Source organism: Vidua macroura, chromosome 1 (assembly GCF_024509145.1).
Source record: "Vidua macroura isolate BioBank_ID:100142 chromosome 1, ASM2450914v1, whole genome shotgun sequence".
In the NCBI taxonomy this organism is placed as follows: Eukaryota; Metazoa; Chordata; class Aves; order Passeriformes; family Viduidae; genus Vidua; species Vidua macroura.
In genome coordinates this window covers 55,147,633-55,172,398 of record NC_071571.1, presented here as the reverse complement: position 1 = coordinate 55,172,398, position 24,766 = coordinate 55,147,633, and the positions used below count along the sequence as shown (strand labels likewise).

The 24,766-nt window shown below is 42.9% G+C and overlaps 1 protein-coding gene across 1 annotated transcript in view; it reads right to left on the bottom strand.

Moving 5' to 3' along the window:
- The window catches only part of ITGA9 (integrin subunit alpha 9), a 283,032-nt gene that overhangs the window by 210,078 nt on the left and 48,188 nt on the right, over positions 1 to 24,766 (bottom strand). Inside the window, exon 15 of the mRNA XM_054001068.1 lies at positions 6,163 to 6,323. Within this exon, the coding sequence (XP_053857043.1) occupies positions 6,163 to 6,323 (161 nt within the window). The remainder of the gene's footprint in view (positions 1 to 6,162; positions 6,324 to 24,766) is intronic.

The window sequence follows — 24,766 nt, the reverse complement described above, 5'->3', positions numbered from 1 at the left end:
CTTCATTCAAAATGCCATTTATTTCGTTTGGGAACTACAAAATCTCTACTTGGAGTCATAAATATGATTAGCCAGACACTTTGACAGCTACTTCACCACAGCAACCAAATTTTTGTCTGGGCCATAAACAACATATTTGGCCATTTTCATACATAATGGCAGAAGTCAAAGAGCAACAGTGAACTTCAATAAAATCAATTATCTTGTTAAGACTTGAAATTGGATTTTTTTTCCATAGATTTTATGATGGATAAGCTCTGTACAGAGCAGAAGACATTCAAAGACAACTCTCCAACTATAAAGGAAATAGTCGCTCACCCAGTTATGTCACCCAACAGTGTAAGAAAAGGGGAAAAAAAAAAGCAATTTCTTTAAAAACATGTGAGGATGGGCAGAGGAGGATTTCTGGACAAAACCTCTACCTTCAGCTCAAAGCTGAAAACCTCCCAATGGCCTCAAGACACAAGCACCTTTGGGCTACCACACAGCTCTCTAGCTACACTGTCCACTAAACAGCTCCCAAAGAGTTAACGGAACAGTAGCTGATACAACTTGTTTTCCCACTTAGCTGCACTACTAGCCCTTACAGATCTCACAGCACTTAACTACTTGCAGTATTGGTCCCCTCCTGAAAGGAAGCATATCTGGTAGCTTGATTTTGGTCATATTGTGCAGGACAGTTTTTAACTGGACTATAAACTGACCCCTGGAAGATAATCTTCCTTGTTCTTGGTGAGCCTTGTAAAAACCATTAAAAATGCCAAAGATAACTCCATGATCATTAACAGTACTTAAATCTTGATACAGTTAATGCTCAGCTCAAAGACGTCACTGACTCCTAATACTCCTTCTGGTACTCCTAAATCCATTTACCTAAGAGGGGATGAAAAGAGTTACGCAGTTGACCATGTTCTTCCCTTGCCCATATGAGCTATGCAGGAAAAAATGCAGCTTCTCTTCTCCCTGGCTTATTTTTCAAGGTGAGACATCAGCTCTACTCAGTGCCAGACAGAATTTATCCAAAAAGAGATGACTGATCACTTTACAGAATAAGGCAACAAAAACCACTATTTACTTATTTTTATTTTTATTTCATATTTGTTTTGCTGTGCTGGAGGGGAGGCAGGCTGTCCTAAGAGATTATCAGTGGGCTTTGCACAGTTTTGGAAAATAGAACTGTTCTGGAAAGCATGCTTCTTGTAAATAAACCCCTGTCCATGCTTCATGATCACCCCACCTATCCCACAGCCTTTTAAGGCTGCACACGTTATGATTGCATCTGGCTGGGCCTAGCAGTTTCTCCAGTTGGCTCTGCAAAGGGGTAAAAGAAAGTTACATAAAGCAAACAAAACTAATAAACCCAAAGGTATCAACTCTGCTCTCGGTCTTAGTACGGAATCTCACTGCAGTTACCATTCCTGGTAAAACTACACAGCAGCTTTAGTCTTGTAGTGATGATAAACGTTCCACTACAGGCTGGAACAGTTCAGTATTCTCTTTGTCTACCAAGTGGTCCAAACCCTGTGAAATTCTAGATAATCATGACCGAGTTTTTATTGTTGTTGTTGCTGGAAAAGCAGTCTCTGCTTCAAGTGTTATCTCTATCCTGTAATACTACCAACCAAACCTTTACATAGAGATATTAATTCATAGGCAGGCAACTCTCAGAAGAAAGCATATGATCAAGGTGACACCATCTCTACATCTGACGTGACTGAGATCAAATGCTTTGTTACCCAACCTCTAGAAAAATGAGTACTATGAATCAAAAAGAAAATACTTCAATACATGCAACCCCCTCAGATGAGATCAAACAGCTATACAGGGAGAAACAAACATGACCACAGACCTTGACTGAAATAGATGAGCAGCACTAGAGATTGTTTGTGTGATATCAGCAGCCTAGAGTATCTTTAAAAGCAAGTGATGCATGGCAAACAAAGACCAGAAACATACCCATAAAAATGCAAATTTTTGGTTATAGGACTCAGCAATGAATAAAGCACAATTGTGCAATTTCTGTTGAAAAGTCTGTGGTTTTTTCCAAACTTGTCTGTACAAAGACTAATTCTTCACTTACACATATATTATGCAAAGGCTGTTACTTCTCAGCCCCACACTTCCCATAAGCTACGTTTGGATCCATTAAGAATTAATATTATGACTTACATGAAACTGCTTAAAACAACCAAGAAAAAGATCTCTGGAAAATATAAATGCTATGTCTAATTTAACCATGTGCCAGCACCACTGATGGTGTCTGCAGCTATTAAAGTATCCACTCTGTACACAGACAATAGTGACTGGCAGCAATAGGCAGCCCAGCTGGCTGGCCTACAGTGGGGTAAGAAACCAGGTGGTGCTTCTTTAATAAATGCACGAATTCTTCAAGGGGCTTTCAACATGATCACCATTACACCTTTGTAATAAATCAAGGAAGATGTGTTTTGATCCTGCATAAATCTGCAGGCACAGTGTCCTTTGGTTCTACTGTAAAATTCTCATCCTATACACTGATAAATCTATCCTAAATATTAGGAGAGCCCACATAACCAGGAGACAACCAGTTATTGGAAAAGGGAAACAAGTTTCCTCAGAGTCACTACCTTGATCACAGCACCTCTTAAGCCCATTGCCCTAGTCTTCTGAACACCATCAAATGAGTGCAGTTGCCATGAGAAAATTCTACATTTCAGCTGCAGGCCCAGATATTAAGGAGACACTTCTAAAGCCTCCAAATCTATTTGTTTTCTTAGTCTTCTCTGATTCTATCCCCTTCTGCAAACTCTGCTTCTTTTCCTCTTAGTACCACATTCAATTTTCCCACCATTCCTTATACAAAAAAAAAATCAAATCCTTTTACAAAAGAAAAGGAAGAAAACCAAATAGCTTTAAACTTCGCATCCTTGTACTGCAGCAAAACTGACAGACAGTTGTCACAGAAGGCACTCATCTGCTCTTAATAGTTTTATCACCATGGAAGGAGAGATGGTCTTTAGCAGCAGCACCATCATCCCCAGAGAGCTGGAAGAAGAATGGTCCAGCAGTGAAGCACCTTCTAAGAGACACAAGGGATCAGCTATGTATTGACATAAGAAAGCCTGGGGTGCTCCTGAACTTCTCAACTAACAGCCATGTTCTACTCAATGTATCAGTCAAACCTTCAAAAGATGTTTAAATTAAAGCAATACAGCTTTTGGAGATGTCACCTGAGTTTCTGTCAGTATTGGTTTTATTACCCACGTATACTAAAGAAAGCTTCTTAACTAGTAATCATCAAAAAACTTCCAGTGAGGATAGGCAATTTTAAGAGTATAAGAGAATCATAAACCCATATCACTCCTCTACAACTCTATGCCCACTACAAAACCATATGTAATGCATTTTGAAGTCCCAAAGCATTTCCATTTAATTCTCTGTTCTCAACCAGAAATCATGTTTTCTCATGAACTATCACAGCTCTAGCAACTTGAGCTGTAATTTGATAGCCTGCCGTGTACAAAATGAAGATCCCAGCTACATGTATCCTATAAATCTTCTGAGATCCACTTAGTCACACAGATAAGAGGAAATACAGACTTTAATAGTCAAATTTAGTCGCAGCAATAAGAAACATAGCTACTGTCCTGAAAGGGAATCTCAAATAGGAAATGAGTCATGCTCAAAACATGGACACTTATCAATTGCAAAACAATTAAATATCAGTTTATTTGCAGACTGTAACTCTTTTAGTGCTCAGTTTTTCTGGGGTTTCTTGAGATCAAATCTATCAAAAAATGCAGGCAGCTTGCAGAGATCTGTTTATTCAATGGCTTTTCTCAGTCCTTCCATTTTGTGCCTCCAGCATAGTAGAATTACATGTTGATAAAACAATATCATCCAGCAAGGCCTGGAACAGGCTTTCATTTAACTAACTTAACCCATAGAGTTCTGCTGTGTTCCATTTGGACTGGAGACCTTGTGTACCTAGCAGAGTTAGTCAAATTAGTACGAGGTGACACACAAGTCCAAAGAACTTCTCTATCCTTCATTATAGGCAGTCCAGAATTGACATTGTTAAGCCACATAGATCCCTTTGTGACCAGTGACACAAATAAACAATAATAAAAGGAATGTATTAAGGATGCAACTACAAACAACTCAATTTGCCATGCAGGAGAATTCATCAGACATACAGTAAATAAAAGCAAAACAGGAAGCCTAAATGAAATATTTGTATATTTTAAGCCCACATATTTTTAATCACCCATTCCATCACAAATATACGCAATTAAGGAGAGCTCTGGTTGGAGTTTGTGGAGGGTTTTTTTTGTTTGGTTTTTCAGGAGGAATGTTTTACTATTAGTTCAGGATGGCAGTGATCATGACCCCATTTCCACTCCTTCAGAGTGTGCAGGGCTCTCTTTGATGCTTCTAACATCATGTAGTCTTGTGGATTACACCATCTTTTTCAGAAAAGCACAGGGATTATCTTCCTCCATTACTTTTCATTCTCCTTACAATTCTTATTCTTCCAACAGTGAAAAATGGCTCCTTATATCACATAGAAAACCAGTAGCCTTGTTTGTTAACCAGTTATTTTGCTTTAAGTTATTGGTATTTTTAGACATGTTTAAATGTTTCTCTTGACTATAAAAATCCAATTTCCCAGGAATTTTCCAGAAGAACAGTTTTTACTCACAATAATTGAAAGAGTTTCTTGGGCATATGTAGCTCTTTAATGAATTCTGTGTAGGAGCCAAAAACTACAAGAGCTAGTATGAAAGAAATCATTATTGGGTTAAGAAAGGCACATGGCTCCTTTGGATCCAAACTCAACAAATTGAAATCTAACCAAATGTGTTCATTGGAGAAAGACCAGGATTAGTAAATTCAGTGATACATTTTGTAAGTAAAGGTAATCTTGTAGGCCTACATTTTCTTTAACAAGCTTTTCTACAGCAGACAGGAATGGTTGTTCCAGAAGCAAAAAAAATGTGGAAGATACATAGTTTCTTCATAGATATCCACAGGACAGCATTTCCTCTTTGGTGGCCTTATTTATATTATTTTCTCTCAACAGGCATGCACAAAATGTTGATAGAGTCAAAGGATGCATTTTATCTCCCATTCTCAGAGTTTTTAGGTACAAAAAAGCTTCCTGGAAAAGTTTATACATTTAGAAAAAGCTGGATATGCTGTATTCTCAAAACAAGAGAGTACTAAGTGTTATCCATAAAATTTAGGTCACACTCATCTATGGGAAGAAGTCCTTCAGTAAGGACTGATGATAAAGATTAGTGTTTGTAAGAAAGACATAGGTGGTTTAAAAGATAAATCTCCTTCCTATGTAATTTTAAAATACATTCTATACATTTTTAGCATAGAAGAAAATTGTGCTTACTCTGAAAGCAATGGCACCTGGGTGACATTTCTTCAACACTTGCCAAATGAGGATAACTACAGTCTTAGCAAGCTCTAGATGAAGAGTTTGTCACAGGAAAAACAGACCCTTTCTATGTCTCAGTCTGGAAAGCACTCTTTGTATCCCAGGACCGTGACACATGTGGAATTAAGTTATCCCACTGCTGTTTTAAAGCCCAGATGAAATTCACAGGATTCTTCAAATCCAAGAGCCAAATTATTTCATTGCAGGCCTATTGTTATCCTGCCATCCCCATGCAGATTGTATCACTCGTCTTTTGTGCAGTCAGACCTTAAACAAAACTAAACACTAAACCTGCTGTTCCTAATAAAACAAAAATGTTGTCTCCTTGGGAATAATACCTGTACCAACAAACCGATGCAAAAGGAGAAAGAAAAGAAAGGAGAGAAAGAGAGAAAGAGAGAAAAAGAGAGAGGGAGAGAAAGAAAGAGAGAAAGAAAGAAAGAGAGAGAGAGAGAAAGAAAGAGAGAAAGAGAGAGAGAGAAAAAGAAAAAAGAGAAAAAAAGAAAAAAATAGAGAAAGACCTGCCTGACCAAACATAAAAAAAAAGTATTTTCCTGGCAGCAGGTCTTGAAGGTGCTCAGATTGACAAAGCATGCCAAGCAAGAAGATCTGAACTTCTACCTATCAGGAAATCAAACATCTGAAACCAAAGCAGCATCACTTTGATTGGTTGAATATTTTTTTTTTAAGAGTGGAATGTAGTAATGCCAAAGTTAGGAAGGACATGAACTGACCTTGACATATGCTAGGTAATGCTCGCACTTTTCCTGCATGAATGACAGTTGTAACTTCTCTGTAATCTGCCCTGCTGTCTCTCCAGAAGTCACAAAATAAACTCTGGGTTGCTGGCTCTTTTCCTTCTTTGCCACATCAGCGGTCAAGTTATAATTCAAACCTGTTTTAAAAAGGAAGAAGAAGAAAACAAAGGAAGTCAGTGAACAATAGTTATTTTCCAGCCACCTATCAATGGATCGTGCTGCCTCCAGGGCATCTGTGCTTGAAGAAAGGTCAACCCTTGAGAGCCCTCAATCAATCACTAAGTTCCCTGCACTACAGAAAACCATCCAATTATGAACATACTCCCATGCTTAATATAGCTATTATTCCCAGCCCATCCTTTCCTGTAGGAAATGATGTGTAATAATAAATCTAGAAACATACACTTAACAGAAAAAACAAACAAACAAACAAACAAAAAATCCTACAAAAAAAGTTTATGTTTAAACTGTGTTTCTGACAGAAAAGGCAAAAAAAAAAAACCACAACACAAACAACAGCAGCAACCTAAAAACATATTCTGAAACAGCACAAACCGTGTTGTGATAAGTTAGAAAAGACTCTTTGTTCATCAAGACAGAAACGAGAAGCCTTGTGTAGATAACAGAAAACCAAAGGAGAAGCCTTGTGTAGATAACAAAAAACCGCCAGACAGAAACTAGCTAGTATGTTGATTACTTAAGCTGATTGTGTAACTAGAACTTAGGTGCATATAACCTTATAACCTTATATGGAAAAGATCATTACAAGGCGGTGGACTTTCACAGAGGAAGAAGAGAGGAGCCTTCGTCAAACGACCACCAGAGAGTAGAAGAAGACCCCCTAGCAACAGAGGGCGCAAGCGCAGAGTACACCCAGAGATACCGCAGACATGGAAGAAAGAGAGTATAAAAAGACTGCGGGAAGGGGGAAATGGTGTGAGCCGTTTGCAGAGTGGTGACTCCCCGGCTGCACCCAGGGCTGTTTGCTTGCCATTGCTTGCTGTAATCAATAAATTTCTGATTGACTCTTGAAAGGCTGAACAAATTATTCGCCTCAATTTATAACAATCTGGTGCCGTGACTCGGATATGGGCTATCCGTTGGAAGCTCCTCACGGGGAGGCGCCCTCACTGCCTTGGCAGCGAGCCCCGCTCAGGAGTCTTCCCTCTGGGACCCTTACCGACGAACCCAAATTCAGTGGCAAGCAAAGAATAGCCGGCAACCCCTTAATCTTTGTGCACGAAGTCCCGGGCGAAGACACAGGATTGTGTAAGTACCTTTCAGTGGTCCTTCGGAGCTACTGAGGTTGCTCCGTTCAGAGGGAATGGGGCCCACTCGGTCGGGGTTGGGATCCCGGAGTGTGATGAGTGAGACATCTCTGTGAGACAACGTGAGTGTGGACCTAATAGTAGTGCATGTCCCACACCTGGCGACAGGCTGGGCCACGAATTGAGGGAAGCGTAGAGGTGTGTGTAAGAAGGCACTCCGGAAGATGGGACAGAGGAAAAGCAAGCCCTCTGGTCCCATGGGTAGGGGAAGCCCTGTAAAGCTTCCCCAAATTCCTCCAGATAATCCATAAAGACTAATGATTAAAAATTGGGATGCCTTCCCCTCCAGGAAAGGAAAGGACAAGGTGAAAATGGTGCACTAGTGCACAGAGGTTTGGGGAGGGAAACAAATAAGAGGGGACCATTTGTACTGGCCAGTGTTTGGCTCTTTTGAGGATTAGATATGTCAGGCTTTAAATATTTATGTGAACTCTAAAGAGCCCTTGAACTTAGAGGAAAGCGAGTACGCCTCCCTCTAGATAGGGGGGGAAACTCGCACTAAGTTGTTTGCACTTAGTACTAGGGAGAAGAAAAAAAGATTGAAAGAGGATACAGACCTACCCGATTCCACCCCTCCACCCTACATACCTCCTCCCCCTCCACCCCTACCTCCACATTCACAACATCCCTCTGCCCCGGTACAAGACGACTGGGTACAAGGTGAGTCGGAGGGGGATGAGGTGAGAATGAGGTGAATGTTGAGCTCCAGGGGAATAACCAGCAGGTAACTAGAAGCCAGACTAGGAAAAGGCGGGAGGTCCTCCCCAGCTGATAGCGCGGATCGGGGAGGGAGAAATCGCTGTTTCAGTGTGCTGTGTGTTGTGTCCCGATTGCAGTGTGGTGTGCCCCAGTTTCGGTGTGGTGTGTCTGTTACATCCGGACGTGCGTGCTTGTGTGCGTGTGTGTGTATGTGTGAAGCGCGGTGCGGCGTTACTAAGATACAGAGACGCGGCGCGGCGGTGCCGAAGAGCGCATGCGCGGGGCAGTTCAGCTACACCACCTGATAGAGCGAGTAGTGCGCATGCGTGGCACAGGCTGTCCCTGGCGAGCGCGGGGAGCGCGGCGTGGGGCTTAAGTCGGGGTTTGCAAAAGTGCTTTAGGCGCAGCCTAGCGCAGCGAGCGCGCGGGCACAAGCCGCGGTTTGAGAAGCTGCTTTGAACGCCGCTAGCTGACAGTGCAGCTAGTGGGAGCGTGGTACAAGTTGGGAGTTACAAGCACCGCTTAAAAGCATCGCTGGTTGGTAAAGGGCTTGCAAAAGTAGCCAGCGAACCCGGCTGGGCTAAGAGTTAAGTGTTTGTTGTGCGATTGCACTGCCCTTTAGTGTTAAAAGCTGTCACTGGGAGATCCTTTGAATTACGAGGTTTGCTGTTTAGTTCTTGTTACAAGTGAGAGGTGATCTGCCCACAGTAGCTGCAGAACTCCAAGCCCGGGCCGAGGGAGTCTGGCCTCCCAGACAGGCTCTCCACAGGTGGTTTCAGCTTGAACCAAGTCAGTCTCTTCATCCTTCAGGGGACTGGGTAGTCATAGAGCGGGAGGACGGAGGGAGAGACAGAATATTCTTAACTAGGATATACCAAAGTTCAACAAGTTGCTATCTAGCCTTTGACTGGGAACAACCATCAGTTGAACGGGTGCTTAGGAACCCCTTGAGGTGGGGTCTGGAAGGGGTAATCCCCCGCTTCATGTGTGGATTGACAACCTTTTGCTAGAAGCCAGACTGGCACACAGCTTGGGTTCTCCTCCGATGCTTGAAGTATCAGAGGAGGTGGTATTGTATTTCATATAGACGGAGATCCACATGTCGTGCATGTACCCCTGAATTGCCGAGATACTATAACCCAGGGGTTGAACAAGCAAGGTGTGAAATAGTGAATTTAAAAGCCACCTAGTCCCTGAAACCTGAGTCGTGTTTGAAGAAGATTGAGAAAGGATAAAGGAGTGGCACAGCCTTAGCATTAAAAGGAAGAACTAAGGCAATTTTTTTCTCCTTTTCTTTCCTCCCCAGTAGTTTAGATTGAACCCTTAGGAGTTTATAAATTTATGTGAGACGGGGCGAATAAAGGGAGAATGAATGTTTGTCAATGAGAGGCGGGCTGGTTACCCCAGACCTGCTAAGCGAGAGCAGTAGTCTCCCATGCTGCATTTCCGTCTTTTTCGCGAGAAAAGCGGCCAGTAAAGAGACGAAGCGAGTGATAAAAAGAGTGAGAGAACCCCTCCCCCCCCCCCGGGTCTGGGTCTCAGAGAAAGAGTGGGACCCCTTGGTGGGGGGGGGAATAAAAGGTAATTAATTAGAAAAAAAAATTAATTAAAAGGTAAAAAGAGGGTTTTCTTGGCATAATCTATTGGGGAAAAATAAAAGGTAAAATGTGTAGGAGGGGCCCCTAAAAATTCTGCTGGATTGAGGGATAAGAATGCCCAAGAACATCCAAGATTAAACCTGCTGAGTTAAGGGATTAATATTCCAAGAGCATCCAGGGTTGATTCAAACCTGCTGGATTGAGGGATTAATATTCCAAGAGCATCCAGGGTTGATTCAAACCTGCTGGAATGAGGGATTAATGTTCCAAGAGCATCCAGGGTTGATTCAAACCTGCTGGCTTGAGGGATTAATATTCCAAGGGCATCCAGGGTTGATTAAACCTGCTGGATTGAGGGATTAATATTCCAAGAGCATCCAGGGTTGATTCAAACCTGCTGGGTTGAGGGATTAACATTCCAAGAGCACCCAGAATTAAGTTTGCTGGGTTGAGATATTAATATTCGAGAGCACCCAGAATTAAGTTTTGCTGGGTTGAGATATTAATATTCGAGAGCACCCAGAATTGAATAAAAATTTTGCCGGTTTGAAGATAAATCTGAGAGGATCTGGAATTAGGAACAACACAGCTAGATTAAGGGGTATCCAAGAACACTGGGACTGGCCAGGGAAACCTAAAAGTGTAATAAGTGTGTTGAAAAATAAAAGGTACCTTGTTGTTGTGATTGTTTTGTTGTGCGTGAGAGTAAGTGAAAAATAAAGTTAAGTGAATGTGGACAAATAAAAGTATATGTATGCATCCTGCCCTGTTAGGCAGCCTCACTGTACTCCCCTAGTGTGACCCACAGACGCCGGTTACGATCCAATAGACAAAAGGACTACAGCTGACCATTAGAGAGTAACAAGCCAACCCGAAACCTGAAGGTCACCTTGAAGAAAAACTGACGGACTCAGTGTGGGTAATCCAGATAGACCAAGAAGGGGAACAGAAAGGATACACTCACCCCTTGGCTGATGATTATGGAGTAGTGTGTAAAGAAATACGTTGTGATTGTTATCCTTTTGTGTGTTTTGTTTGCAAAACTTGCCAAGAACAGTGGTGGGTCCATTGCCACAAAGGAAAGCCACCTACTGGGATTTTCTCCAGCTGCTACAAGCTAGAGCGAGGATTAACAAGAATCATATTAGAGTTAGGGGAATTGGAGATTAAGTGGGTAAGGTTCAAATCAGAAGAGTGGTGGAAGGTTTACAGAAAAGGGGTTAACCCTGAAAATTTTTGTTTCCACCTGAATGAACCTGCCCCCTTTGTTGCCCATATTGTAAACCGGTGTTGTCGGAAAGAGCTGAAAGAAATCCCGTGTAACTCATCCCCGATCAAGGATAAGAACTGGGAGCAGTAAAAGGCTAGAAGGGGAAAAGGGAATAGATGCGCTGGAGAGTACTGCTGCTGCCGAGAAGATGGTAATCCCCGCGGCTCAAAGCACCCGAGTTGGCGGGCGAGGCAGAGGGGAAAGAACCAGGCTCTTTCCAATCCCAAGTGGAATAATGCAAAGATACTCCAAATATTACCGACTGGGTATTGATAATCTCCCCAAAGGTACCGACTCAACCACCCCAGGTAGACAAAAAGGGCAACAAGCTAAAAGGGAAATGGTAGGAAATTATGAGTTAAGTGCAAAACCAGGACTCCATCCTCCTTGGCAAGTTATCGTTATTGTAATTCTGATTATGTTATTACCAGGAAGATATTCTCAATTTTCACATCAACCCTTTAAATAGATATTAACCCGAGTAGATAGGAAGGAAATTCAAACTCAGATATTGTCCAGATATCCTAGTTTTACATCATCATTATGCACATTGGCCCCCATCGATGTGTCCAGCATCAAATCCAGGAAAGGGATATTGCAATTACCCCGGGGAATACTTCTGTGGGTATTGGGGCTGTGAAACAATAGCATCAGATTGGTCAGTAGAAGGAGATCAATGGCTTACTGTTTCTTAAGGACCCCACGGCTGTAAAGCTCTGCAGAAGGACTGGTCGGGCAGCATAGTCAATCAGGGGAATTGTCAATTTGTGTATCTGAATGTAACTAAACCATCAGATCCAAGATGGACAGTAGGACGAACATGGGGTTTTTGGTACATGGAACCCAGTAAGAAGGAGCCTATCCCACCAGATACCCGGCCAGTAGGCCCTAACCCGGTAATAGCCAAAGATAGAGAGCCAGGTTATATTGAAATAATCAGTAATCAAAGTAACTCAGGAATGGAAAATTCAACTATTGATAACTAGACAATAATACCCACTAGCGAGGATTCTCGATTTAACACCCTTTAGAAGCTAGTAGAGGGAGCGTACCTAACCCCCAGATTACAGAACATTGTTAGCTTTGTTTTGATGTTAAATCCCCATTTTATGACACTGTTAAAATATCAGAAAAGACAAGACGTGCAAATGGCAGTAACCCCCCTTCATGTAATTAGAAAGATTCACAAGAGCAAGGAATCACATTAGCCTCAGTAACAGGGAAGGGGAGATGCATTAGCCGAGTACCCCAGCACATGGAGTTCCTGTGCAAAACAATGACTACAGCAAAACGAGAGGATACTCCCTGCTAAAAACACAAAGTGGATCTGTGCAAAAAGAGGACTCACACCCTACATCTCCCTAGAAATTTTCAATGAGACCTCAAATTACTGCATACAAGTAGTTATAATCCCAAAAATTATATATCACCCTCAAGAATGCTCACGGGGGGAGCGGGTGGAAACACAGGAGTGGCCTCCTTAGTAAAACAAACGAAAGAATTTCACTCTCTAAAAGGAGCGGTGGACGAAGACTTAGAGCAAATAGAGCAATCGATATCAGCCTTAGAGGAATCAGTAAAATCCCTATCTGAAGTAGTTTTGCAAAATAAGAGAAGATTAGACCTCCTGTTCCTACAGCAAAGAGGGCTATATGCAGCACTCAGAGAGGAGTGTTGTATCTATGCAGATCACACAGGGGTAGTCAGGGAAACCTAGTTCAACAGTTCCCCGGAGCTGACTACCCTATTATCCACAATTGCAGGGCCCCTAATTTTGCTGATTTTGGGACTAACCTTTAGCCCGTGTATTTTTAATACGATTATAAACATAGTAAAGGGGAGATTAGAAGCCACTCACCTCATGTCGATAAAGGCCAAATATGAACCCACACCAGAGAATCCTGAGACTAATGAAACCTTAACCCTTAGCGTACAAGAACTAAAAAGGTTTGATGAACAAAATAAAGAAAAAGAAAAGGGGGGATTGTGATAAGCTAGAAAAGACTCTTTGTTCATCAAGACAGAAATGAGAAGCCTTGTGTAGATAACAGAAAACCAAAGGAGAAGCCTTGTGTAGATAACAGAAAACCGCCAGACAGAAACTAGCTAGTATGTTGATTACTTAACCTGATTGTGTAACTAGAACTTAGGTGCATATAACATATAACCTTATATGGAAAAGATCATTACAAGGCGGTGGACTTTCACCGAGGAAGAAGAGAGGAGCCTTCGTCAAACGACCACCAGAGAGTAGAAGAAGACCCCCTAGCAACAGAGGGCGCAAGTGCAGAGTACACCCAGAGATACCGCAGACATGGAAGAAAGAGAGTATAAAAAGACTGCGGGAAGGGGGAAACGGTGTGAGCCGTTTGCAGAGTGGTGACTCCCCGGCTGCACCCAGCACTGTTTGCTTGCCATTGCTTGCTGTAATCAATAAATTTCTGATTGACTCTTGAAAGGCTGAACAAATTATTCGCCTCAATTTATAACAATGTCAACCAGGATGTGGCACTTCCTGACAATTTTTTTCTTTACTTGCAGTCATCCTAGCAATGAATCTTAGCATTCATACCATATACTTTGCTGCTTCCAAAAAGCAACCTGGAGCAGTGGAGGGTTAGGGAGATAACTGGCCAAACTTATCACTGCTGGTGGTGTTAAGTTCTTACTGCTCACTCTAGTAGGAGATCATAAGGCAAGTTTTCACTAGCAAATTAAATTTCCCAAGTAATGTCTTCAAACATTTGTCTAGCAGCTCTCAGGTTTCTCTCTTTCTCCTGAGGATCTACCCACCCAACTTCACACAATGAAATAAAACTCTGGCATGAATTTGATGAGCTCAGAAGAAGGGCTCAATTCTTCTACAGACTATTCATTTTCCATAACTAAAGTTAAATGCCTAAAAGCTTTGATAATGGCTCCCTCTGAGAAATTTTTGCTCATATCTTCAAGATGGCTTACTACCCAGCCAACCAGGTGAACTATTCCAGCCAGTAAATGGCAGCAGGCATTTTATAATGGATTTTCATCCTAAACAGCATATATATAGTTATGATGGCAAGAGCCATCCCATAGGGCTGAAAGCACCCCTGAAGCAGTGATGAGAGAGAAAAGATTAAGATCAGGCCATGGTATTCCACAAGCTACAGAACAGCTGGCTGTGCTAATGGACGGGTTGCACCCTCTGAACCACTTAGAATATCCCTTCCTCACCCACTAAGATAATGACAAAGCACACAAACACCAGGAGACAAAATACTCATCAGGAATAAGCACATCTCTAAATGCTTGCTAAACTACTAGCTATAGCACTGATTTGCCAGGGGGTAAGTGGGAGGCATCACATGGAAACAATGAAGAACTAACTAAATAATTACACAAAGTCATTGGAAAAGGAATGTGATTTTTTAATATCTCTGCTAGTAATTATGAGGACAAAATGATTAATGAACTCTGTTTGCAAAGAAAATTCTTAAGTAATGGAAGCATTAAAAAAAGCTTTTGGACATTCCCTCCATTCCCTTCCAAAAAGCTTTCTTTTTCCCAGTACTTCCCACCTTGTTTCGAATCGTCTCTCATAGTGTTTTCCTTGGGTCTAAGTAGGGAGTGATCCACACTGCTCCATACACTGAACAACACATCCCTGCAGCACGTCTGCTTCTGAGGCATTCTGAGGGTAGCACTGACTCATGCCTGCCTCCAAACAGACTGGAAAAATGAGAGACAGGCAAATAATACTCCAGCACCAAACTGTATCTGTGCACGGGTTAGAAGAGGTGAGTCTACTTTTTAAAAGTTTTTAACAATGGAGGTTTCTTCAGTCCTAGGAACATGTTTAAACAGTGAAAATATCAAACAACCTATTATCCTATACTAAGCCTTGCCAGTCTTTCAGGCAATAGTATTAGTGACATGAGGACTACCCTAGGAACGGATCAACACACAAGCAATGTACATCTGAAATGAAGAGTACAGGAGAAAATCTGGAGCAATTTTAACATATCTATCTGCCTAACTCTAGTCAAATTACCAAAACCCTTCATTTTCATAGCCACTAAAATTCACCTAATTCTCAGACTGGCACTATTACTACTGTACTGTTGTTATTATTGTAGAGGAAATTATCTAGACTGTTGTCAGAGACTGAAGTAATTCATGCCTCAAACACTGATATAAAATTTTGCTCATAGTAGCAAAACTGTATAGAGGAGTCATTGAAGCCCATCCCTTCCTAAAGATGCTTTTCAGGGGGACCATCACCACCAAGAAGACCAGCTGGAGAGGATCAATGGAACATCGTTGTGTGATAGATGAATAACGCAATGTTTGACTCTCACAATTAAAGGGCAAATATTATGTATATATTAAGAGAAGTTGCACAGATTTATCGTTAAGTTTCACTCCCCCCACCGCTTGCATTGTTATCACGGAATGGCCTGGGTAGTTGGGGCATTTGGGAGGGCCGGCTTGTTACTGCAGCAACACCTGACCTCCAATCAAGATCTAAGAAAGTGATTTTCACCACTGGACAGCAAAGAAGGAGTCTATGGACAGAACATGAGGAGGGGCTAAAGGGTTAAAAGGCAGAATATCCATTGTGTGAATGAGCACATGGTGGGAAAAAATCCTCTGCTCCTGGCGCTGTATCATTTTTTCTATTCAGTCTTCTGTTGTATTTTTTTGCTAAGGTTTTAATAAACCTTTTTAGATTTTTGAGAATTAGTATTATTCTCACAAATGGAGGCTCTTTCCAGGATTCACACCTCGCCCCGGAAGCCCTAGGAGTTTTTGAAAAAGGCATGCCCCACCACAAGTTCGGTGGATGCTATTGGACTCTCCCAGGGCTATTGGTGATTGCAGGTTGGAACCTCGAAGACACCAGGAAACTGAATAAAGAAAAAAAAAAGGGGGAAGGGTAGGTGAACAGCATCCTCATAACTGTTTTTGGTCAGATTGTAATTCGTAATTCCGGGTGTAGGAAACTCAGCTTCAGACGAGTACTACACAGGACCCATCCTGGTCTGTTGAAACTTCAGGATAATGGATGGGCGGGACTCGTGGGAAAGGAAAGCGAGGAGCCCGTGATGCAGACCCCATGGCCGGCGGGACACATGAGATTGAAAGATTTGTGATGACTCGGGAGCAGGGCGGCAGCCGAAGGGTTTGTGGCAGGGGTCGCCCATCAAGGAAAACTGTGCTCGTCTCGGAACGGGGAGCCGCGACGGGCTTCCCAGCCCGCCTGCAGAAAGAGAGTCGGTGTAGTACTCCATGTGGTGCAGAGGCTCACGCGGTGCTCGGAGCGGGGGCAGCTTCTGGTGCGCACTCAGAGCCAGACGAAGCCGGGCTGGGAGCGGAGCGGCAGCCGAAGGGTTTGCAGCAGGAGTCGCCTATCGGGGAGACCGCGCTCGGGTCAGGACCGGGGCTGAAGCCGAGCGGAGCCAGGTGGGGTGAAGCCGCAGCCGAAGGCAGATTGGGCCGGAAGCGGGGCTACAGCCGAGTGGAGCCGGGCAGGCCGAGCTGAAGCAGTCGGGGCGAGCGGAGCCACCGAGGGAAGGCGGAGCTGCCGGGCGGAGCCGGGGCGGGCGGAGCCGCTGAGCCGACCCGGGAAAGCCGGGTCAAGCGGAGGCGCTGTGCCAAACCGAAAAAGTCGGGGCGGGCTGGCCACCAAAGCCGAGCCAAGTTGGGCTGGGAGCGGGGCCACAGCCGAGCTGAGTGAGCCAGGTGGGGTGGGGAGCAGAGTGCAACCGTGGGACCAGAATATTGTACCGAGGAGGAGAGAAAGGCAGGGACCAATCCGGTGACATGGAAGTCCTTGGATCGTGGTTTTTTTGTTGTTGTTGTTGTTGCGTTGTTTTTTTTTTTTTTTTTTTGTGGGTTGTGGTTTTTTGTTGTTTCGGTTTTTTTGGTTTGTTTTTTTTTTTTTTTTAAGAGAAGTAAAGTTTTTTCTCCCTTTCCTTTCCTTTCCTTTCCTTTCCTTTCCTTTCCTTTCCTTTCCTTTCCTTTCCTTTCCTTTCCTTTCCTTTCCTTTCCTTTCCTTTCCTTTCCTTTCCTTTCCTTTCCTTTCCTTTCCTTTCCTTTCCTTTCCTTTCCTTTCCTTTCCTTTCCTTTCCTTTCCTTTCCTTTCCCTCTTTCCTCCTTTCCTTGTTTCTTTTTTTCCCTCCTTTCCTTTTCCCTTCTTGAGGAGTCAGGCTCTGTCGGGAGGGCCTGTGGTTGGAAAGGCGGGAAAGGCGAGCTCTGTTGGGGGAGGGCCTGTGATCAGCTAGTCAGGATAAGACTATGAGAGAGTACTCCTCAAGGGGAATCCTCAAGGGGAGAAGTAGAAATTGAGGAGGTACCAATAGGTATATCCCCTGATAGCTCACTGGGAAGGAAACTAGCCCGGTGGAAATATGACCCCAATACCAGAGATAAGACAAGAGCAAAATGATTCAGTACTGCATGGTAGAATGGACCAGAAGAGAAATTAGGAGCAATCATGTACACTGGCCAAGTTATGGATCATATGAAGGATGGATATGTCTAAGAGCTAAGAAACCATTCAGTCAGGAAGAGAGTGACTACACTGCTTGTTGGGAGGGGGAGACTTTACCCTCGGAGGTGAGCATGTTTAAGGTATCAGAAAACAAAGACTGGGACCCATTAGAACACTTGCCACCCCACCCCCCACCCCGACCTCCAGTAGCCCCAACTGAACCTCCCTTGCCCCCTGATCAGGGGATGGGAGCCAAGCATCGGGATTATACCCCCTGAGGGAAATACTCCTGGGTGGGGTGCAGGGAGGAATTGGATTTGTAACCTCTCAGTTCCTCTGGCATGAGAATGTTCAAGAAAGAATTAAAAGAGTTACTAGACGACCCCCACTGGATTAGCGGAGCAGTTAGACCAGTTTCTGGGGCCCAGTATGGGAAGATATGCAATCAATAATGACCATGTTATTCACACCAGAAGAAAGACAGATGATCCAGGCGGCTGGGATATGGATATGGGAAAGGGAGCATGTGTAAGGACCTCCTGGGGACCTGAAAATGCCCACAGTGCACCCCAATTGGGACCACAACAGCACTGAGGGAAGGCAGGACATGGAGGAGTATAGAACATCAATTATAAGAGGTATGACATAGGCAGCTCCACGAAATCAAAATGCTCATAAAGCTTTTGATGAGCAGCAAAAGAGGGAAGAAACCCCAAAGGAGTGGCTAGAAAGACTGAGGAAAAATATGAGGCAATATTCAGGGGTTGACCTTGATACAGTGGCTGGACAGATAAATTTCATCACTCATGCTTGGCCAGATATATGGAGAAAGTTAGAAAAGTCAGATGGCTGGCAAGAAAGGAGATTAGAAGATCTTTTAAGAGAGGCACAGAAGGTGTATGTAAAGACGGACGAAGAGAAGGCCAAGGCAAAAGCCTAGGTAATAGTAACCACTCTTGGGGAAGGAAACCAGCATAACCCATGTAAGGAAGGGGGACCCTGAATGGGAGAAGATAGATGGAGGGGGGATGCAGCTCCTTGGGATTGGACAAAAAAAGTAGCACTTCGGAGATGGGGGAACCTAGGACCAGTTTGCTTTCACTGTAAAGAGAATGGGCATACCAGAAAGAAGTGCCCCCAGAGGGAAAAGGAGCTGAGGGTCTATGAGACTGAGCAAAAAGGGGAAGCAGAAGACTAGGGGTGTCAGGGGCTCTACCTCCCGGGGACAGAATACCATCAGGAGCCCTTGATAACTTTAAAAATATGCCCCCGGGAGGAAGAATCTGAATTCTTAGTAGACACGGGGGCTGAAAGAACTTGTATTTGTAGAATTCCAAAGGGGTGCAAAAAAGGTCAAGATACCGTGCAAGTAATAGGTACAAAAGGGGAAGGGTTCAAAGTCTCAGTTAGAAAGGAAGTAAAGTTTGAAGGGGCAAATAAAATAGCAATTGGGGATATTCCATTAGTTCCAGAAGCAGGGTGCAATCTATTGGGATGGGATTTGCAGGTGCAGTTAGACATTGGAGTACTCCCAGAGGAACAGAAAATGGTACTTAAGCTTCTCCAATTAAGGGAAGAAGATGAGGAGAAAATTCATGAGATGGTGTGGGCAAAATCAAAAAATCGAGGTAAATTGAACATGAAACCTATAGTAATAAAAATAGTTAATAAGAACCATCCAGTTCAGGTACAATACCCACCTTCCCTGTAAGGGAGTTGAGGACTGCAGCCGGTGATCCAGGACCTACTTGAAGAAGGGATCTTAGAACCATGTACATCCCCCCTATAATACACCCATATTACCAGTAAAGAAGTCAGATGGGACTTACAGGCTTGTCCAAGACTTGAGAGAAGTGAATAAAGAACAATGAGTTGATACCCAGTAGTGCCAACCCCTATGCACTACTGAGTAATATGCTCCAGCACACCAGTGGTTTAGTGTGATAGACCTAAAAGATGCCTTTTGGGCTTGCCCATTAGGAGAGAAAGTAAGAGATATATTTGCCTTTGAATGGGAGGACCTTGATTCCAGGAGGAAGTAACAGCTTCAGTGGACTAGGTGACCCCAAGGGTTTTCCGAATCCCCAGACCTATTCAGTCAAGCACTAGAAGTACTACAACTTTTCTCCATCAAACCTGAGATAAAACTCATCCAATATGTAGATGATTTTCTTCTCTCAGGACGGGAAGAAAAAGAAGTTCAGGAATCCACCAGAGCTTTGTTAAATTTTCTGGGAGACCAAGGACTTCAGCTATCAAAACAGAAACTCCGATTTGTAGAGCAGGAAGTAAAATAGCTAGGACATGTGATTTGTCAAGGGAGCTGGCAAAATGAACCCTGAGAGAATTACAGGGATAGTCTCCCTCCCATGGCCAAAATCTAAGAGGGAAGTTATAAGGTTTCTAGGCTGGTTGGGGTATTGTAGGCTATGGATTGAAGGATACATGCAGCCTGTCCAGTTCTTGTATGAAAAGTTAGTAGAAGAAGAGATTAGGTGGGAAAAAGATAATGAGCAAAAGTTTGAAGCTTTAAGTAAAAATTAGTCAGTGCATCAGCACCGAGTCTTCCTGCCTTAGACAAACCCTTCTGTTTGTAGATATAGAAAAAGGGGTAGCACATGGACTACTAGCCCAGGACTGGGAAGGATCCAGGAAACCAGTGGCCTATTTATCAAAACTGCTAGACCCTGTCAGTTCAGGGGTGGCCAACCTGCATTCAGGAGATGGTAGTGACCGCCCTACTCATAGAAGAAAGCAAAAAATTAACATTTGGGACAAAAGTGAAAATATATGCCTCACACTCAGTTAGAAGTATCCTAAGCCAAAAGGCTGAGAAATGGCTCACTGATTCCCAAGTGTTAAAGTATGAAGCCATCTTAATAAATAATGATTTAGAACTAATTGTGAGTAACCAACTCAACCCTGCCCAGTTTTTATATGGAGAACCAGGTGAGGAATTAATACATAATTGTCTAGAAGTTATAAACTATTAAACTAAAGTAAGAGAGGACCTAACAGATCAACCACTCCAAGGAGGGAAATGATTGTACATTGACGGGTAATCCAGGGGCACTGGGTATTGGGGTACGCTGTAATGGATGAAAGGTTCGTCACCATAGAAAAGGGAAAGTTACCTTCCAACTGGTCAGCCCAAGCATGTGAGTTGTATGCCCTAAAATGAGCTCTGGAAATATTAGCACAGAAAAGGGGAACAATATATACAGATTCAAAATATGCTTTTGGAGTGCATACCTCTGGAAAAATTTGGGAAAAGAGGGGCTATTAAATTCAAAGGGAAAGGGACTGATTCACAAAAAACTTATTTTAGAACTGTTGAAACCTTACAATTACCAGAGGAAGTGGCAGTAGTATATGTCAAAGTAGTATACATCAAAAAGGGGCGACTCAAGAGGCACAAGGGAACAATTTAGCGAATTTGGAAGCTAAAAATCAGGGAATGAGCTAAGAATCAGGGACAAAAAAACTAATGATGGTGTTAACCCCCATGAGAGAAATGCAAGAAGTCCTGGTATTCAGTAGGACAGAAGAGGAGGAACTCCTTAAAATAGGAGCCAATAACAAAGGGAAGTGGAGATTAGCAGATGGGAGGCAAATGTTTAAGAAGTCCCTTGCCAAGAAAATGCTAGAAGGCATAGATGGAACAACGCATTGGGGTACACAAGTGATAAGTGATCGATTTCTCAGGGACAAGGGCTGCATAGGAATTTTTGGAATAGCTAAGCGAATAACCAAATGGTGTGTGATGTGTCAACAAGTGAATAAGAAACTCATAAGGCAAATACCCAGGGGAGGGTGAGAACTTGCCTTACGGCCCTTTCAAAATATCCAAGTAGACTTTACCGAGCTTCCCCAGGTATAACGGTGGAAGTTTTTGCTCGTGATAGTAGATCACTTGACTCATTGGGTAGAGGCAGTACCCACTGTGAAAGCCAATGCCAATGTTGTGAGTAAAACACTCCTAGAATCAATCATCCCCTGATATGGGATGGTGAACAGGATTGATTCAGACCAAGGACCTCATATCACATCGAAGATATTGCAGAAAGTTGTTCAAGCCCTGGGAGTAAAATGGAATTACACACTCCATGGCATCCACAGAGCTCTGGTCATGTTGAGAGGATGAATCAAACTCTTAAAAGAATTCCAGTTAAACTGATGATTGAAACCCAGATGTCATAGATAAAATGTCTCCCTTTAGCCTTATTAACAATTAGACCCAAACCCCGGTCAGATCTGGGGGTGTCACCCTATGAAATGATGTTTGGGTTACCCTTCTTGACCTCACCCCAGAAGGTTGCCAACTATGAGGAACAGGAAGCCAATGTCAAGAAATACGTTATGGCTATAGCACAAACCTTAGAAGGGCTAAGACATAAAGGGGCAATTCTTCAAACTACCACCCTGGATTTCAGAATCCGTAAGATTAATCCCAGGGACTGGGTAATGATCAGGTCGTGGAGAGATCAGCCTCTAGCTCCTCAGTGGGAAGGTCCCTTTCAGGTACTGCTCACCACTCAGTCAGCTGTGTGAACTGCAGAGTGGGGATGGACCCATGCCAACAGAGTTAAAGGCCCAGTAGAAGAACCCAAAGAATGGACTATAACATCCAGACCGGGTGAAATGAGGTTGACTCTCAAGCAGAGGCTGAGAGACAACCAGAAAAATAACAAGATGCCCAAAAAGTAGAGTCAAGTTTCCACCACCCAGCTCAAGAACAGTTTTCCTGTTTTAATGGGCAAGAATTACAAGCATCTGTTGAGGGGAAGTACACAAGGGACCATAAGAGGTAATGGGACAGCATCCTTAAGAACCACAAGGAAAGTAAGACAAGGAATGGACGGCAAGACCGGGTTGGCCCCTTTGTTCACTACCAAGAAGATTCCGTAGCCGTGCTGTGGGTAGCAACCCTATACGCATGGCAAGGTAGGGGCAAAAAGGCCATGCCAGACCTCTATAATTCCTCATCTGTCTTTTAACACAAAAGGGACTGGAGGGCAAGACCAAGTTTGCCTCTGTACTCAGCACTAAGATACACCTACTATGGGTAGCAATCCCATTGGCAAGGCAGATGGGATTCAAAGCCATACTGGACCTCTGTTATGTGTTTTTGTTTATTCCAAATAAGTGTGTCTAGGGAAAACCTGGGATTTTTCTCTTGTTCCCACTGTCCTTGCCCACATCAACAGATGCTAGTATGACTCATTCAAGAGAGAAAAAAAAAATTTTTTGAGGTAATTGTTCGAGCCAAATTACTTCTAAAAAGGAAAAGGGTGGGGTTGTGATAGATGAGTGATGTGATGGTCGACTCTCACATTTAAAGGGCAAATATTATGTATATGTTAAGAGAAGTTTTATAGATGTACAGTTAAGTTTCACCCCTCCACACCGCTTGCATTGTTATCACAGGATGGCCTGGGTAGTTGGGGCATTTGGGAGGGCTGGCTTGTTACTACGGCAACATCTGACCTCCAATCAAGATCTAAGAAAGTGATCTCCACCACTGGACAGCTGTGGCAAGCACATTTTTCTCTCTCTCAGAATTTTTCATAAAGGTACACAGAGAGAAATTAAAGAGAAAACAATTTCTATTTCTGCTTCTTGTTTTTCTCTTGTGGATGTGTTTGGAGAATTGTTTACCTAGAGTGATTGCTTGGATGGATCCTGGTAGATTGTTTGTGCCTGATGGCCAATCGGATCCATCTGTGTCTGGACTCTGGAGAACAGGGTCACGAGTTGTTAGTAGTTAGATATGATAGTTAGAGAAAGTAGCATGTAGTTTTTAGTATCCTCTTTTATATAGTATATTAATGTATTATAGCATAATTATAATAAAGAAATCATTCAGCCTTCTGAACTAAGTCAGACATTGTCATTCTTCCCACTGGGTTCACCAACATCTACAACAGACAGCAAAGAAAGCGTCGATGGACAGAACATTGGGAGGGGCTAAAGGGTTAAAGGCGGAATATCAATTGTGTGGGTGAGCACATGATGCGAAAAAAATCCTTTGCTCCCGGCACTGTATCATTTCCTCTATTCAGTCTTCTGTTGTATTTTTGGATAAGGTTTTAATAAACCTTTTTAAATTTTTGGAAGTAAGTATTATTTCTCACAACTGTGATCCACAGATGGCAGTGTGTTCTTTATTCTGTCTCTGTCACTTTCTGTTCCACTCACCTATTTTCTATTTCTTTCTTTCCTTCCCTCTCTCTCTCATATTTACTATCAAATAAAATCCATACTACTGACTTTGAAATATGGTCTTGGTCTTATTTGCACCTTAATTTGGGCAGAGGCATTTCTAATAACTTTAAGAACTAGATCTTGACATTTAGTTGGCATAGTCAGCAGGATTGATATTCTCTGACCCAAAGTGTCTTTCACAATAGTATTGTCTCCTCTCCCAAAATTATTTTATATACTTCCTTCTGTAGTAAATCCTAGAAATATAAACACTTCTTTTAAGGAGCTGTGAGGATTGTTAGGATTCCATCCATAGGAATTCTTAGCACTTGGACCAACTTCCTTTGAGGGGCTGTGGAGACTGTGGTTTCTTCTGGAGGCTTAGATATTTGAACGTATATTTCTTTGAGGGAATTGTGGAAATTATGGTAAACACATGGTGTTTTGTGTGGAGCCAAAAGCTCCTGTTTAGTAGGGACTAATGCCACCATACTTTTTGTGTGTTTTGTTGTGAAAAGCCATAATTGGCAGGTTCCAGTCCTTGAAGCCAATTCTGCAGCTCCTAGCTTGTGTGGAATGCCCCCCCCATAAGTCTGTGGTTTGTTGTGGAGAACCAGAAGCAGGCAGGTTCTGATCCTGACGCCAATCCTGCAGCTACTGCCTTGGGGGGATGGTTTTGACCCTTTGCAGGCTTAGGTATTTATCATGCAGCTTCCTCTGTGGGGGTGGTAGGAAAACTTTAAGGGGAAATGTTTTGTTGTCTTTCCTTAATTAATTAGTTAGTCACCGCTCTACCCCTGGGGTGGATGTAGTGAAAAAAAAAAAAATTGGGATAGGGAGCAATTGGTTACTAAAAAGGTGACGCATTATTAAAAAAGACTTTAGGCAGTGGCATTGCTTGCCGCCAAATTCAATCATGTCCAAAAGGAAAATCACTAGAATAAAAGGAGCTAACTGACAAGGCTGACTGCTCCCAGGCAAAAAGGAGAAACCTACTAAAACCCTGAAA